This window comes from Polistes fuscatus, unplaced genomic scaffold, assembly GCF_010416935.1.
Source record: "Polistes fuscatus isolate 324 unplaced genomic scaffold, CU_Pfus_HIC Scaffold6, whole genome shotgun sequence".
NCBI classification, from domain to species: domain Eukaryota; kingdom Metazoa; phylum Arthropoda; class Insecta; order Hymenoptera; family Vespidae; genus Polistes; species Polistes fuscatus.
Window position 1 is genome coordinate 10,670,829 of NW_025113140.1, and position 18,567 is coordinate 10,689,395.

The 18,567-nt window shown below is 33.0% G+C and overlaps 2 protein-coding genes across 9 annotated transcripts in view; both read right to left on the reverse strand.

The window, feature by feature from the left end:
• Positions 1-1,519: 1,519 nt before the first annotated feature.
• LOC122523336 (ubiquitin-conjugating enzyme E2 Q2) lies at positions 1,520-5,998 on the reverse strand. The gene is made up of 6 exons (XM_043645010.1): positions 5,673-5,998; positions 3,193-3,540; positions 2,901-3,060; positions 2,621-2,772; positions 2,167-2,464; positions 1,520-1,810 (listed from the first exon to the last, which is right to left on the reverse strand). The coding sequence occupies exons 1-6, from the start codon at positions 5,832-5,834 to the stop codon at positions 1,779-1,781; spliced, it is 1,152 nt and encodes a 383-aa protein (XP_043500945.1). The 5' UTR covers positions 5,835-5,998; the 3' UTR covers positions 1,520-1,778.
• Positions 5,999-10,753: 4,755 nt separating this feature from the next.
• LOC122523506 overlaps positions 10,754-18,567 on the reverse strand; it is a 19,950-nt gene continuing 12,136 nt past the window's right edge. For 3 of the 8 annotated variants that reach the window (XM_043645285.1, XM_043645280.1, XM_043645282.1), the window contains 6 exons: positions 13,436-14,838; positions 13,174-13,349; positions 12,655-12,681; positions 11,993-12,226; positions 11,635-11,892; positions 10,754-11,341 (listed from right to left, as the gene is read on the reverse strand). In XM_043645285.1, the coding sequence (XP_043501220.1) occupies positions 11,143-11,341; positions 11,635-11,892; positions 11,993-12,226; positions 12,655-12,681; positions 13,174-13,349; positions 13,436-14,838 (2,297 nt within the window). In that variant the 3' untranslated portion in view covers positions 10,754-11,142. Of the gene's footprint in view, positions 11,342-11,634; positions 11,893-11,992; positions 12,227-12,654; positions 12,682-13,173; positions 13,350-13,435; positions 14,839-15,248; positions 15,821-16,729; positions 17,429-18,567 lie in introns of those variants that run through there. The other 5 variants (XM_043645283.1, XM_043645286.1, XM_043645287.1 and 2 more) reach the window with 5 other exon arrangements.

Below are 18,567 nucleotides of genomic sequence, written 5' to 3' on the forward strand. Positions count from 1 at the left end.
TATTTTTTTCTCAAAAGTCTTATAATCTGTCATCTAATCGGCTAATGCGAGCGTTGTAAAAATATATGTATATATATATTTTTTGGATCTTTCCGATGAAAAATTTATCGACGTCGACGTTTCCTTTTCGTGTTTCGTTCTATATAATTGGACCGTTTATTTGTTACGAAAGTAGTGTAAGTCCATTTTTTAACAAAATTCAGATCACACATAATTTTCTATTAATTATGAATAAAACATCAAAATGATGTATTTTCTCAATTTTTTTTATCGAAAATAGACTTACACCACTTTCGTAATAAACGAGATCCAATTATGATAATGAAAATTAACAACAATAACAACACGAACATAAAAAGAAACATTAAAAAGAAAAAGAAAAGAGACAAAAAATTACGATCAGTGAAAAATGCTCATCTACGAATGTAAAAAAAACAATTAGTATTATTATTATTATTATTATTATTATTATTATTATTATTATTATTATTATTATTATTATTAATATGATATTTTTTTATAATATTGTTATTCTTATTACACATTTCATGTCAAATTTTGTTAATTTAACGAATTTTAATGTCCTATGGATTCAACTCCAACGAATCAAATTAACTTTTCACAAATGTTATATTAAAATTCGAATTTTAATTAATTGTCATTTGGTTGTGTGTGTGTGTTTGTGTATGTGTTGTCCTCGTTCGCGATCATGTCTATATCTATAACAGAAACTTAAATTATCAAGCGTAACAAATTACAAAATCAAAAGGAAAACTCCCCTGAAATCTTCAACACAATATGCACAATCTCACTGCAATACACGCATAGTACATATATTATTCTTCTTTCACCAACAATCTTCTCACTATCAATTTCTGAACGTTGTTCTTTAACATATTTAATATATTAAAAGAAAAATTTCAAAGAAAGAAAAAAAGAAAAGAAAATTTTGAAGTAATATACGTACATAGACGGGGATGCGCGCATTAATGATTTTCCTAATGAATTGCACGATTTGAAATATAGCCAAATAACGAATATATCCCCAATGATAAGAAAATGTTGCAAAAGTCTTAATTTAATTAAAACGATGACCATCGTGTTGCATCCTTCACCTCCCCTCCACACTCTTTTCATAGAGACAGGAAGCACAATGCATAAACACATTTCACAGAATGTCTTAAACACTATTTCTCGTACGCACGCACTATGTATGCATATATATGTTGTGTGTTTGTGTGTATTGTGTGTATGTATTTATGGTATGGTATGGTATGGTTCTGGTATGGTATGGTATGGTATGGTATGGTATGGTATGGTATGGTATGGTACGGTATGGTATGGTATGGTATGGTATGGTATGGTATGGTATGGTATAGTACGATATGGTAGATATAATCAACGAAAACTTAGGATTATACCGTTTTTTCGAAGATCAATTGGCATTGAAAAAGAATTTCAAATAATATTACAAAGAATTAGAAAATTCCGGATATGAGAAAGTAAGATCATTTACACATTTGTCAATGTGATCGAACGATCTTTAAATGCCTAATTACTGAAAAATCTATGCATACAGAACGAAACATGTCACCGTTTGCACGACACCATTTTCTCAGCCATCAAAGGAATTATGCGTTAGATTAATTCAGTATCTTATGTTACCTAGGTAATGTGTTTGTGTATCAAATCATTATCGTAACAATTATTTGTTGGGCACACACCGAATTAAAGTCTCAGCTGTAAGCACGCATCATATTTTGCTTCATATTTATTCATTAGCCATCCTCCTTCGGTGGAGTGAACCAACCTGGCAAGATAATTTTAGAGATATACCTTTTACTTCTTCTTTTTTTTAACATAAAAAACCAACGATTTAAATGATAATTATATTTTTGTTAAAATGTTTGTCTTTGGGTTATTATATAAAAAATATAAAAAAAATCACTTAACATATATAAATATAATCAATATTAATTATCTCACCATTCTTTTCAGTATTTGACAAGTGATTAAATGACTGGTGCACGAGCTAACACTATATTGCCCTTGTCCACCGCCACTTTACCCAGGACCACCTGAGCCTTGAAACTGTATGCCGTGCTTTTCCTTTTACCAAAAAAATCACTTAACATATATAAATATAATCAATATTAATTATCTCACCATTCTTTTCATGTATTTGTACAAGTGATTTAAATGACTGTTGTGCACGAGCTAAACTATATTGCCCTTGTCCACCGCACACTTTACCAGGACCACCTGAGCCTTGAAACTGTATGCGTGCTTTTCCTTTTACCAGTGTTGCAGATATTTGCATTATTACCGCTTCTACTGTATACGCCGAACTCCAACCCTGTTTCGTAAGAAGTTCCATACAAATAGCACCTCCTACGAGGACATATCCACCCGATATGATTGGATGTACGACTCTTACGAAGGGTGGTTCAAATGGATAAGTTTCCTACAATAAATCATTATTGATAAGAAACCAATAAAATATTTTTATCAAAGACAAGCTTATTCTTTGCCAGATTTTACAAAGAAGGAACAGGAATAATCTTCTATTTTACTTTACACTTTCATATTACATTTTCTAACAACACACAACACTGTATACCTTAAAAAGCATATTAAGTAGAATACTGTCTTTTCCTTCCTTTTCTTTAAGAAGAATGAGATCACTGTGGAGAGGCGAGTCAGGATCAACACACATCAACCTAATGTTCCATTCGTATAAACTGTCATTTACTAATTCTATGCTGTACATTCCTGAAATAAATGGATAATATTCAGGGACAAATTTTAATTTCGTATTAACTTTCATCGGAGAGAGAGAGAGATAAAGAAAGAGACTGGTGATACAGACAATTATCCATGATACATTAACCATATAATACCTTTTTTAAAGCTGTCACTTCGGTAAATGTCTCTCAATTCTTTCATTAGCCTGTCTGTCGCTTGTACGCTTCCACAAACAGATCCCTTTAAGTAATCTTGTCTCTGATTCTGTCTCAACCTTTCTAGCGTCGCAAGGTGTTCTAAATCCATTTCGTCCCCCTTTGTACGGATAAAATACATAGCAATCCGTAAAAATCATAAATAACATGCTTACTTCTACAATGTTTATAACAGCCATAGAAATTGATTACGCAAGTAAATAGAATAATGTAATAAAATGTATCTACTTACCTTGGTCTTTGAATTCGCGTCACCTTCATCCATATCTAAATGAAGATCTTCTTCTGCTTCACTTTCTTCATCTTCGTCAATATCTTCGGTATCTTCAGCTTCCATTCTTTGCGACATAGCTTCGTTAGCTCCTCCTAATCTTAACGGATCCAATGCTGTTCTTAACCGTTCGACATCAGGTGGTTCTGGTAGAGAATGTAGCCGACATAATTCTTTAAGGAGGATTCCAACTTGGTTGATTACATGGTTGTCTCGGCCAGTTGTGTTGCTTAAAATCTGTACTGCATTGGTGACACTGGTCTCTTCTGATTCTGCGAACCATACTGGCGGTGTGGAAGGATACGTTTCCTAAGAAAAGCAATCAAAGATAATTACTTTAACAATAATAGAAAAAAGACATATCATAAAAAGTCATATCATACAAATATAAATATTCTTATATTAAAAAATACAAAACAAAGGTTATGTCTCTTTGATTAAAAGAAGAGAAAGTTCAAATTTCACAAGAGAAATGGAAAAATAAAACTTTTTGTTTGTTTGATACGTGTGTCTGAATAATCAAAAGATTCTATTGATTGGTAATAAAACAAATAGAGAAAAACAATACTTATCACGTAATACAAACTTTTAACTAGCATTATACATTCTATAGAACGAATACCGCAATAATTATTCTAAAAGCATAACATCGAGAAACGATCGATGTGCTATTTCGACAAAACAAATACATACATATCTATAATGTACATATATATAACCAATATATCGACGCAAAAGCCTGGATTGCGTTCGCCCTAACGATTTCTTTTTTCTTTCCTCTACAGATACTTATTTAATTTGATCAAAACGAATCTCCGATCAAAATCAAACACTACACATTTACTTTACTATCGTTTTACATACATATGTACAAATGATCATGAAGAAATCTTACATTTGAATGTGTTGTTATCAAAATATTGATTCAAATGATTTGAACAGACACTTGTAAACCAACCAAAATACAAATTCCTTCTGAACATGAAATCAACAAGATCTTACTTTTAAGGCACAAACGAATAGGGAATATAAAAAAAGTTTTTCTTGAAAGATTTATTCCGGAACAAAGATGAGTTTTCGTGATACACACACGTTACGATGATGATGACGATGACGATGACGATGACGATGACGATGAAGATGACGATGAACGATGACGATGATCGAACCGAACGATCGTGTAACATATCCCTAATTGTCTTACACGCAAACAATAATAGCAAAATAAAGGAAAATAAAAGTCACGCCGTATTAACTATTATACAAATAACTTTAGTCCCTCATTGTATGTATACCGATTAATAACATTTGTTTGTGAGACATAAGAAAAGATAATTGATTTAAATTAATGACGAGATAATGCTTATTATGAGGACAACAAGGACACGACGAGGGGGGAGAAGGAGAAGGCAGAGCAAAAAGAAGATGAATGGAGTTTACTACTGAAATAATCGCGATGACAATTGATACGTACATAATTTATTATAAAGAATAATAATAAAAATGAATAAAGAGGAGAGAGGTATAGGAGTAGGTAGAGTACTTCCGTTGTGAGGGCCTTACCCTCTATCGAGTGCACACCACGCATTGACCTCCAGACGCGCGCGACGCGTTAATTCTTTGACAAAAATCTAACCCATCGAACAAATCGACCAAGTGAGAAAGAGAGAGAGAAAGAACAAGAGACGGAGGTAGAAAGATAGGGAGAGAAAGAAAGGGAAGATCGATCGACGCAATGTCAAAATCTTCCGAGTGCGGAACAGCGAAAGGATGGCGAAATATGGGCTAAATGTAAAAGCGTGTGACTCGAGCTCGACGAATGAAAGAGAGAGACAGAGAGAGAGAGAGAGAGAGAAAGAAAGAAAAGAGAAGGAAAGAATATAAAAAGAGTACAAAAGATTCTTCTTCTTCTTGTCAAAATTCCCAAATAACAACACGAGCAGTAGAGTGTTGTTGTTTCTTTGTCCTTATCAGTCGAGATAAGAGAGAGATAGAGTGAGAGGAAGAAGAAGAATCGACTAGCATGAGAAAAAGGGAGAGTGAGATGAGAGTAAAAAGAGAAAGAGAGAGAAAGGGACGGATAGAGAGGTAGATAGGTAGACAGAAGAAAAGGAGGGCGGTATGAAGACAGACAGACAGACAGACAGGCAGACCCACAGAGAGAGAGAGAGAGAGAAAACGAGGAGAAAGAGAAAGAAAGAAGGAGAGAAACAACGACGGAAATGAAGGCGCGCTTCTTCGATAAGAAAAAAAAAGAATCTATCGAAAGGGTTATTGCAAAATGATATAATAACCAATTAATCTATCGCGTATCGTATTACTACCACCGTTTATTTTAAACTACGATGATAACAACAACAATAATAACGAAACGAATAATAATAATAATAATAATAATAATAATAATAATAACGATCGTAATATAGAGTTTACGCACTTACTGTTATATTGGCATGTATTTCGTATTTCTTTCCATTTTTACCGACGAACCTGCAGCTGAGCTCGTCCACGCTCGCAGACATTATTTGAAATCTTTCATGGCTCTTTGGAAAGACGGACTCGAGGGTTTTAATCTCCTGCTTTAACGTGTTCAAGCAAGCCATTTGGGGGAAGCGGCCGAGTCTGCTATGCCCCGAATTTTTCGCTGCTATTCGCTCACTAAAAACACTAAGCAGCCAAGAGAAACACGACGAACCCGATGACTACCCGACAAAATGGCGACCGCGACTGAGAACTTCGGCCGGTGTCGTGCGATTCCGTTTTACTCCGCTATCAGCTGGCGCCACTAGGTATTAATATACCAGGTTTTACTACTACGCGCTTATACGCGCCACCGCTTTTGACGTCTTTCCGTTATCTACCGCCAATCGTTCAAATTTATTTCGGAAGGTTGTTAACCGGAAGTGATCCTTTTCATTTCTCATTTCATCTAATAATGACTAATTAAAAATCAAACTTACTTTTTTTTTAATTTTAGCTTTCTTTGAATTAGATTTTTTAATGGGTCATCATTTCTCTACCTTTCTTTCTTTCAATTTAAATTATTAAATTATAGATCGATTGATTCAGCTATTTTTTTTTATATGGAGATTGATTAAAACTTAATATCGATTGTATCATGAATTTATTTGAAATATTTTGTATTTTTATATCTTATAAACTATATTTACAAAGAGATGGAAAGAGAAAGAGAGAAAGAGAGAGAGAAAGAGAGAGAGAGAGAGAGAGAGAAAGAGAAAGAGAAAGGGAGAGAGAGAAAAAGAAAGAGAAAGAGAGAAAGGGAGGCGATAGTTATATTAAAGTATAATACACGTATTATGTTTAACAAATATTAACAAATAAATGAACTAGTCTAATACACTACAAATAATTAAGTTCTAATTTTTGGACTGGGCTCGTAATTCCTTGTTATTCTTTCTTTCTTTCTTTCTTTCTTTCTCTTTCGACGTCGAGTACAGAGGATATACTTTTTCTTTTCTTTCCTATAACGTTTTTTTGTTAAGTACTATTCAAAATATTTCTCGCATAAGCCGTCTCTTTTTGCATATATATATATACATAGAAATGACAGTGAAATCATTAAAATTATTTGCTTTCGTATCTCAAGATAAGGTTTTTAAAATAGCCATAAACATCCAGGTTGTGCCATATTACTTTGTCTATGTGTCACGTATTTCTTTCTCTTACGCAACATAATCTAACTGTAAACATAATATTTGTATTTTTGCTTTTATTTCTTCTCAATCATTTGTATGCAGCAAAACGAAATTGGCTAATTTCGACTATCGTTTCTTCAAGCGTTTAAAAATACTTTTCTCGTCGTTGATTCAAATATAAATAACACATAGATGATACAAACAAAAATAATAATAAATGATGATCATCACGATGATGTTTGTAATAACAAAAAAATGCATACAATGGACCTGCTTGCTTACTTTCATAAAAATAATAATCTCCGTACAATTTCGCGTGTGTATCCGTCAAAGATTTTTCATAAAATAGAAAGAGGAGGCACCAGTCCACGGTATTATTTTATTTCTTTCTCAAATAGTAATTCGTTCTATCTGATAAAATTCGTATTTTTTTATACATATGACTAATGATAATTTATAAATAAAGTATACTGCTTTCACCGTAACAGGATGCCAGCATAATTTTCTTTTCTTTTTTTTTCTTTCTTTTTATTTTCTTTTTATACATCAAAACTCAAATTAAATTGCATTTAGTGTGTGTTTGCATACGCACAATTGCATAGTGTGTGTTTAAGTGTTCTCTCATTTACTATGTATATTTTTTTATACTTATACATTTTTCTTTTTTTAAATCTCCAACGAAAAAAAAAGGAAAATTATTCATTCATTATTTAATATGAATGTAAAGCCTCTCAATTTCAAACTAAAAAATAAATAATATAATAATAACGAAACGAAACGAAACACGTTGTTGTAATATTGTTCAAATAAATATAAAATAATACTTTTATTATTCTGATCAGTTTATAATTCTTATTGCTTCTTCGATGACTTCAAGTAACAATTTGTAATTTGTACTGGTAAAACACCGTCAGTCAAAAAGGAAGACACAACTATGCCACACTCCTTATTATACTATTCATTTTATCATTGGAAAACAAGATTCTTTGTTTATTAATTTTTTAATATATATATGTATATTATATTTATATATATATATATATATTTCCACTTGTTAATTTATCTTCCGTTGCTCTTCCTAGTATTTAAAAATAAATACAAACATTTGTTATTTTGCTTTTATATATATATATATGTATATATATACATATATATATACATATATTGTTTATATATAATTATATATAATTATATATAATTATATATAATTTTACATACAATAATTTTATAAATAATGAGATTCTTCAAATACAGGGAAACATCAATTAATACACGGTAATAAAATGAAATTAATTTTAAATTAAGATTTCATGAAACGAACGAATGAACGAACAAAAAAGAAGAAAAGAAATGACTACGCAAAACAATAAAATTTAAATAAAACAAAAAACAAAAGAAACATATACAGGGTGTCCCACGTAACTCTTTTCACGATTTTTCAAGTACTTGCGATAATCTGACAAAAAATACTTTAAACAAAAGTTGATCAGTTTTTGATTAACAATTGATTTGATTGACATTACAATAAAAAAAATTTCGAACAAATTTTTGTTTTTAATGTGTTTTAAGGCTACCTTTATTGTTTTAAATGGCACTCTGTATTTTTAACTTTACAGTATTATAGTCCGTATTAATACGAACTCAACGAAATAGTATACCATGACCTTTAGATGATCTTGAAAGTAAATTTACATCGAAATCAGATCATTTACAGTCGAAAGTTTATGCTGTTTCAATAAAAAATTTAGGAACATTTAAAGCAACGAATCCGTATAGCATGCGAAGAACTCAGCTACGACAGTATCGTAGGAGCAACCAATGCAAATTTGTGCCTAGAAGAACATGGATTTCAATTCGAATATTTAATGTGACTTTTAAACAAAATCGTTTACATTCATTTAATCAAGGTTTCTAAATTGAATGTAATTTCGAGACTTTTAACAATAAATACAAGTTATTATCGCCCATTGAAGCAGATTGTCATTTTTTGTTGAAATGTTCATTTCTTTACTTTCAAAGTTATCCAAAAAGGTCATAGTATAATAGTTCGTTGAGTTCGTATTAATACGGACTATAATACTATAATACTATAAAGTCAAAAATACAGAGTGCCATTTAAAAAAATAAAGGTAGCCTTAAAAACATGAAAAAAAAAAATTTTTGTCGAATTTCTTTTTATTGCAATGTATAGTCAATCAAAAACTGATCAACTCTTGTTTAAAGTATTTTTTTGTTAAGTTATCGCAAGTACTTGAAAAATCGTGAAAAGAGTTACGTGGGACACCCTGTATACTCCAACGAATGCAATATTCGTTGCATCTTTCTTTATCCTGTAATATAAATAACATTTATTGATAACATTCAAGAAATGTTGTTGTTGAAATAAATAGAAAAATTTTGAAAGAATTTTATTTTTTTTCTATAATGTTTGTTTTCTTATTTTGCTTTCTTCTTCTCCTTCTTTTTTCCTCTTCGGCTTGGAATGATTAAATTATAACGCTATCTTACATACGAATTTTACATTATGATGACATATATTCAATTGATTGTTATCATATTGTAAAGACCTAATGTATTCTAAGCTGCTGCTTGCTCTGCGCTGCTGCTGTCGCTTCTCTTATTTTTCCTTTTTTTTTTTTTACATTTTCCTTCTATTATTTTATTTTTTTTTATTAATTAATTTAGTATAAAGAACATTCGACAAATGTTACATACTTTATTAAAAGTCTATGTACTGAAATCCTGTGTACGGTGCATTGACAAAAGAAATAAAATTAAAGTCGATTTGTTAATTTTTTTCAAGATTTGTCTTCTAATTTTCTGTTCTTCCGTGATCGACCGATACCTCACATATACTCCTGTGGCTATGTTTTTCTCTTTAGAAACCGAACATAAACATTTGATAACAGATGTTTAAAAAACAAAAAAAAGAAACCTTCTCTTGTAATTTGACATTTTTCTCTCTCTATTTTTTTTTTCTTCCGATCTTGATAGCGCACATTCGAAATATTTTTATTAATCAAAAATCTTAACTTTTCTGACAGGTTGTTTTACCTGCGTTAATTTAGTTTTCTTTTTGATGACCAAAATACGAATCGAACGATTCGAAAACCATTATAATGCAGCTGTTTTATCAGAATATACATTAGTAACAACTAGGAACTTGACGAAGCATTACCTCCACCTTTCAAATGTACAAATGCCGATGTATAGTTTTTCTTTATTTTATTAATTTTTTTATTATTATTATTATTATTATTTAGTTTTTATTTTTTCTTTATATATATATATATATACATATACATATACATATATATATATATATATATATATATGTATATATATATATATTCACTCTAATATGCGATAGGCATTTTTTTGATATCCATTTCGATATCTAATACACAAATTAGGTGCATCATTTAAACATGAGCCCAATGGCTTATTTATACTATCTTAGTTTGTATATGTTCAGCACATTCTTTCTCCAAGAACAACATTTAAAGAGAAAGAATAGACACATTTTTATTTACAAAAAAAAATATTTCGGTCGAGTTTAAAACAAAAAAAAAAGAAGTATTTGTCATATATAAATTTTTTGGATTTTTTCTTTTTTTATAGAATACACAGAAATTGCGTTTTGCAATGTGATTTATAATAGTGCAAGAGAAAAAAAAATTATCAAAGATGTATTATAGAAAGAAACGTTATGGGAAGGGCAAATTTAAACAAAAAAACATCACATAAAACACAACAATGTAGTAATAATAATATTAATAATAATAGCAATTATAATAGTAATAATAATAATAATAATAATAATAATAATAATAATAAATCATCATCAATCGCGCACACCGCCTATGTTTTGTCAGTGTTATTATTATATATGACTTTATTTACAAACATTTTAATGTTCTCATTAATGTATAAAGATATGCTTTGGAGAAAGAAATGGCTCTTCTTCTTTCAGACTATGACGTCACAATCTCTTGTATTCAACAAACAAAAATTCAGGTGTTCTCGTAGTATTACTCTCACAGCAATAATTCATCAAGTATGTACGTAATATCCCTTTTCTTGCTTTAAGATTTTATAGATCTTACGATATACATATTTTTATGAATTGTTTCTTCTTTCTTTTTTTACGCGTCTTATTTTTTTCTTCTTCTTTGTTCTTCCCCCTTTTCTTCGGCTTTATTTAAAACGCCGGATGATAATAATCGTACATAGGCCAGTAAGGCTGTAGCCAGTCCTAGCTAGTGCGTTGTCGTTTTTTCGGTTGGTGCTCTTCAGAAGAGTGTGCTGGTGGTGCAGGCATTACCATATCATCTCTGTTAAACATGTACTTAAACTGAGGCATGTACTTCATAATATTTCCTACTTGAATTAGCGGTAATTCTTCGTTTACAGAAGAACATTTGCCTGCATCCATCAACATTTTCATTTGCAGTCTGCATAAGTAAAAGTAATTTCCACTTTCAGTTGTTAAATAAATACATATATATGTACTTTTAAAAACATTTTTTTAACTTTTAAAAGACTATTTTTTGCATATATATATTGATTTATTTATATAGGGGAAGTTATGTGTATATATATATATATATATGTTACGGTCAATGTATTTCTACGAGCATTGTATAGATTGCCCAGTTAATGTATACAAAGTTGATTGACCAAAACCCTCTGTAAACCAAAACCCTTAGTAATACATTGACCATATGTATCGCTACGTGAAACTTACCTATTCCCTTGATATAGATCTATATTTAAAACATCCGTAAGAACTTGTCTACAACTGTTAATGTCACAAGCAGGAAAATAATTAGACACAAAATCTGGAAGCGTCATCAATAATTCTGAGTAGATGTATGGTTTAAAGTTGATACAAGGTACCATTTTGTCTTCTATTAATGCCTTTTGAACTTGGTATGGTTGTGCTTGGCAATTCGATATTGACGGTTCCGCGATATTTATCAAAGCTTTCCTTCCTCTCGTGTCCCTAAAAATATAATGGAATTATATTCTATTAATAATAATCAAACAAAATTATTTGTTTGAGTAACTTTATTAGGGTAAAATAATTTAGTGGTAAGGCATACCTGGAACTATTATTACCTCCATTTACTGGTATTAAAGGTGGTGGATATTTTGAATGGGATGTATTGTGTACTGGTGGTGTATGCCTTTGCTGACGTGATAATAATGTCGACGCTGTTGTAGGAGCTGGCATAAGAGCTTGTACCTGTTCACTTAAGCCAATCATTTGAGGATATGTTCTGGCCGTGACTCCATCAGGAACACCCAACGAAGGTGTCGTGTATGTCGTAGTTACCCTGGAATATCAGCCCTTTCATGACAAGTAGTATATATTATGTAACTTTAGTTATGATATGTTAAAGTTAAATTTTTAGATTTTTATTTGAAAATTATTTTCAAAAGAGATAATTTTCTTTTTTTTTTAATTTTTAATTTCATATTTAAACATGAAAACGTGTAACATATAAATACTACTTATGAATTAGTAATTAATAAAAATCGATTTAAAACTTTCTACGCTTATAATCGTTTAATCTATGGACTAATTAGTCAGTTATGAAAATATTCAATAAAATATGTAACTTCCAAAATGTTATTAAAAGTTAATTAAATAATTAATTAAAAAATAACTAAACATTGGCATAGAACAAATTCGTATTAATTTTGTGCATGCTACCTTACTCTTTCTGTAGTAAAAACTATGGTACATATAACAAGGACTCACCAGTCATCCTTCCCATAGGTTGGATAACTACAGAAAAAAAAAACCAGACATTGTATGTACAAATGCAAACAGCATCAGTGCAAATTTCTATACACAATAAATAGCATTAACATCTAATTATGTAGATGAACATTTACAAAAAAAAAAGAAAAAATGATCATAATAATGATACCGAATTAGTATTCGGTAAAGAAGAAATAAAAGAGCCTGTATGTTTTCAATGATATTTATTTCATACACATATATGTCCTAATAACATATAAAAATATTTTTAAAAAATCATTACTACTTTACCCACCAAAATTTATTTTTTATTTCTGACACAAAAGGAGTAATTTAAAATTACGAAAGAAAAAGAATAAAATAAAACAAAACAAAACAAGCACAAGTCACCTGGTGAAAATACGACAACGATAAAGTGTAAACTTGAAAAAGGGGTGAAATTTAAATCGACGATATATGTATATATATATGTGTACAGTCATAGAATAGAAACATTAAATTTCTGTCTAAACTCACCCAAGATTAGGTTGACTAGTGTGCGCCGTTGCTCTAACGAGAGGGGGTGGTTGGGCCTGAGCTACGGCTTGCATAGTAGTAACTGGATAAACTCCAGGGTACTGAGCCGTTGCTCCGCCACCACCCCCTCTACTCCTTAATTGATGAGTGGTGTAGGTTTTACTTGACGCAGATATCTACCGTAAAAACATTTCAATGGATCATTGGATGATTGGATAATCATGGAAAGGATGGTTTAATCGAAATCTTGAAGATAACTTACATTGTGCATACTTAACGGAGGTGGCGTACGTATAAGGGAATTAGCCTGAGAGACCAGAGCTGTTTGAAAAGCCGGTTGACCGCCAACGAGTCCCGACCATCCATTGACAACGCCTTGTACGACGTTCAACATCGGTTGCGAAGCGATGCTCGATCTCCCCGTAGGAATTGCTGACGGTGAAGAATGCGCAGGATGGGTCACAGCAGAAGCTTGCCTTGGTTGACTAACGCGCTGAGTTTGTTGCGCACTCGTAGCACTAGTTCCGCGTGGTAATATCGTCTGTAAAGGGCCCGTACGCGTATTAAGGCTCGCCTTACTCGTATTATTTTGTACAGAGGATGTTTTTGACACTGGTGGCGTAGGAGGTTGTCTGGTCCATCCACCACCACCCCCGCCACCCTTGCTACTCACTAATAACTGAGAATCCATCACTTTATTCGGCCAATAATCTTCGAATCCCGTGTCGGGAGGAAAATAACTCTTAATATCACTCAAACTAATCACGGAACATGTCTCACTTGCGAACAATTCGTTTCTTATACCCTGTACCTTGCAGCAAAACTTCAAATACGAAAGGTCCCAACCTTCAAGTTTTTCCGCTTTCAATTTCAAATTCTCCGTTTCGCCTTCGAAATAAAATAAGGGTACATATTGAAGACCGTCCTTCACCGTATATGGTACCACTGATTCCTTATTAATCCGTATGAAACCACACTTCTCAGCCTTATGCCTGCTAGATACGTTTGAACTTGCGCCGGCTGTTAACTTGGTATAACAAACGTCCAAAAACGTATAGAATTCTTTAGCGTCAGATAATCTCACTACAAGATCCTTGCATGAAAACTGATCCCTTCCAAAATGACTATCGCAATGCTTCATATTAATCTCGTTGAAAAGCCTACTCTCGGAATCCGTAATATAGTAACTTCTTATGCACGTACAACTATAGATATCCGAGTGCAGATAACTCAGGTACTTGTTCAGGAGCTTAGACTCTAGGATTCGTACGGCGCAATATTTTTCACCGGCACGGAATATGTAAGGTATGTGACACTCGTCGAAACTGGTCCATCCGAATCTACCCCTTTGACTTTCATCGTCCAAAGGAATTTTACCTTCCCCTGTTGAAGTGGTTGAACCTGTCGTCTTGGCCACAGTCGAGTCAGCCGGACGTTTGTTTAAATATCCGAGGATACCAGGAAGATTTCCTTGTGTGGAAGATAAACACTGACTCCCTGCTGCTCCTCTTTGCTGTGCTGACCCTCCTCCCCCTGCCCCGCCTGCCCCTGCCGCCGTCGCCGCCGAAACCATTTTCGCCTTGTTCGCTTCCACCATTTTGGCAGCCAATTCTCGGATCTCCGCTTCATCTGGACGTTCTTGTTTAACGACAATTTTATCGAAACCTAGGAAATAAAAGTAATTATCAGTCATTTGTCAAACATGATTAAAATTATCAAGGACCAAACACGCACTCTTTCTCATACTCGAATCGTTTAATCAAATATGGCGAACGCCTCTCTCTCTCATGTGCTATACGATGATATATTATATATATATATATATATATATATGATTTATATACGATATACATTAAAATAAACAAATATCATATTCTTTCCTTCATTTGTTTCATATAGTGATTAGTTGCTGAAGAATGGATTATATATTATTGGGATTGTCCATAAAAATAGATTATTTAAATAGTTCATCTATATTTACCGACATCTGCAAATGCGTAAATAAAGTTTGTTCGCATCGACTTATTTTATAAGAAAAAGAAGGAAAAAAAGAAAAAAGAATAGAAAAACAATACCTAAAATCAGCGAATAAAGAATTCCTTCTTGATGCATTGATAGATTCACACTACACTATTGAAACAATATATTTGCATATATAATAACAGAAATAAACCATGACATTGTAACGTATGATAGTTACGTACGAATTGTTTTCATAGTTTTGTCGAAGCACCGTACAGATTATACATTCATTTATTACGTTATGTTCATGACCTACGCCCCATATAATATACGTAACACTTCTACATAATCATAAGCAACATTATAAATAAAAATGATATTTTAAAAAGGTAATACGAAGAAAATTCATTCTTTAACAGGATAAAAATTTATATAATGATTTATTCAAGCTAATATTATATCGATCGAATTTAAATTTCCATGCGTTTTTGAATCAAACTCAACGTGAAATTTGACGCGTTACAGGGTGTCACGTGAGTGTGCTTTCTCGACTCTCAGCATTGAAGATGCTGAGAAAGAGAGACAGAGATAGACGTAGAGATAAAGATTTTCAAATTAATGCAAGAAGCACATCTAATCACTGAAACACACAACAATATCACAAAATACCACACACCACACGTACACTGAACATACTGTACTAATTATTTTTATACGAATGATAATATAATACCAACACAGCACAGTACACGTGTATACAGCGACGAAGTTTTGAAAAAACGGGGTTGGTAGGAAAGAATTCAAAGAAAATCATTAAACGAATCTAACACAAGAAACGTCACACATAGTTTTCTCATCAATCAAACTTCTCCCTTCCTGTTCTTCTTCCTCTTCTTCTTCCTCTTATTATTTTTTTTCCTTCTTCCTCGATGATATTTCTTCTATAGCTTTCACCTCGTAAGTCGATAGAATAAATAGTGTTCGCAAAGTACTAACTTTGTAAAAGAAACTGGTATCCGTCGATAGAATAATCGAGTGTGTATTCCTCTTGTATGTATACCTTCTAATCGAGTAGCCAATTCGTCTGGACTTTCCAACTGCTGCTGCTGCTGCTACTGCTGCTACTGTAGTTAACTGTTAAGTTTCAAATAGGATTTCTCTCTATCACCAAAAGCACAGAGGAACTCGGCGACACACATACATTCTTCTCTCTTTCTCTCTATCTCTCTCCCTCTTTCTATCTTTAATACACAGTAGAGTGCACTCGTTCTTACAATCTTGCAAAGGCAACGCGTTGTATACCCATTAGATTCAAACGATGTAAAGAGATATTATACTACTCACTTCTCCTCCATCTCGTTCTCGAGATAAAAGGAATGATAAAGAAAGATTACAAAAAAAAGATAGAATTTCTCCCCTACCCCTCCCACCACCTGCCATAACCTCCTTCGAAAAGAAAAAGAAAGGGGGGAGGAAAGTAAGAGTAAGTAGAAACGGATAGAAAGAAGAAGAAAAGCAAGAGTAAGAAACAGATAGAAAGAGAAAAAGAGAAATAAAAAGAGCAAGAAGTAACTATGGGGCCAAGCGAACGTACAGTTTGACACTCGGTCGTGTGCACTGGTCGTGGAAGGGTTTCTTTTCTCGAGCCATATGGCGTCCGTGCTGCTGTCGGCACTTGCAACGGGTACGTCCGCAGCGAAGTCGTTCCTCATATCCTCACCGAACGACGATTAATCGAAAGTGGTGGTCCCCGTTGTATCTTCTTGTTATATTTATTCTTGTGTTTATGTTGTTGACGTTAATATTATTATTATTATTATTATTATTATTATTGTTGTTGTTGTCGTTGTTGTTGTGTTGTTAACTCCACTCTTTTACGAATTACATGTCGTTGGGCGAAAATCCACTTACCGGTGAGAAGGAGAATAAAAAATAAGAGAATAGGAAGAGGAGAAGGAGGAGAGAAGGAGACCAAGGAAGAATAGGTAGAAATTGATTAAGTTGAGGTTGAGGATGAGGTTGAGGATGAGGATGTGGATGAAGATGAGGATGAAGATGATCAGCGGAGAAGGTTAGTAAGCTTTCTTCGTCGTCTGTTGACCGTAAGAGAAACAACAACGGCGTCGACGACGACGACGACGTGCTGCGTCGTCGACGACGACGGCTGCTACTCCTGCTGTTGATGCAACGGTGCTGATAAAGATGACGACAATGACAACGGACAATGACGACGGATAATAACGACGGACAATAACGACGGACAATAACGACGGACAACGACGACGACTTCGACGACGACGGTGACTACTACGACAGCGGCGACGGCGGCGACGGTGGCGGCGACGACGACGACGGCGTAGTCCACGTTACACGACGCAAGACCGAACAGAAAACTCCCCTTCTCCCACCCCTCTACTGATCACCCATCCAATTCTCATCCCTCTCTCTTTCTCTCCCTCTCACACACTATAGCACACAGTTTTCATGCTCTCCCCCGCACCACTCATCATCAAACCAGGTGGCGCGACCGTACTCCCGCGTTAGAGAGAGATAGACATTATATACCTCTACACACATACTCCTCTCTACAGAGTTATATATATATATATATATATGCAATTGTGTATAGAGAAAAGAGAATATTGAGAAAGAGAGAAAGAGAAATAGAAAATATATATTAAACTTTACGTATATTATTCCTAGCCACACACAGTAGGTACATTCCTACTTGTTGATGGCACAATTCAATCATGTTCGTTTGTTTTACATCCAAAAGATGAATTTTTTCTTATGGAAATTACTCCAGAATCTTTCGAATTATCTGCATACAATTGGATTGTGTTTATTTGATCTGTTTGATGTAATTGGAAGGTTTTATTTTGCACAATACACGTCTTTTCCAATGACTTTTTCCTAAAAAGGTATTTCCCTTTTTTTTCTAATTTACTTTTAGGAGATTTTTCTCGGTGATTTTGTCCTTTATCCTTACTTCTTAGTCCTCAGTTCTTTTTCGTTCCCTCTAAAACGTTTCATGTTCTTTATTTTTGTCATATTAATGCATGATCTTTAAAGTAAATTATTTTCTCAAGAAAAACATTAAATGCAAAAGCATTTTGCCTACACTACTTATATATCGGCAGTAACCACTGCGCTAGCGTGTGACGTGTACAAAGTAAAGAGAGTAGGGGTGGTTTCCCCTCCCAACTCTTACTTACGGCTTATTGGTGGGGGTAACTTTTCACTTTTTCGTTACAGCAAAATTAACTTACGCTAACGCGAGTTGCACTTAAAAAAAAGGAGGTGCGTGTACTTATGTACGTGCGTTAGAAATTATACTTTGACCTGATTGAAAGATTAAAGGTTTATATGCATTTTAAAAATCCATACGAATAAAGTGATAAGAGTAGAAAGAGAAAATTGTAAATACAATAT

What these genes read in the sequence shown, in the direction of transcription:
- LOC122523336 (XM_043645010.1), bottom strand. Translation starts at nt 5,834, where the DNA reads ATGGCTTGCTTGAACACGTTAAAGCAGGAGATTAAAACCCTCGAGTCC. An exon ending in AAATACATGCCAATATAACA is followed by an intron (nt 3,541 to 5,672) that starts GTAAGTGCGTAA and finishes TGCTTTTCTTAG; the next exon opens with GAAACGTATCCTTCCACACC. An exon ending in ACAAATACATGAAAAGAATG is followed by an intron (nt 1,811 to 2,166) that starts GTGAGATAATTA and finishes TTATCTTGCCAG; the next exon opens with GTTGGTTCACTCCACCGAAG.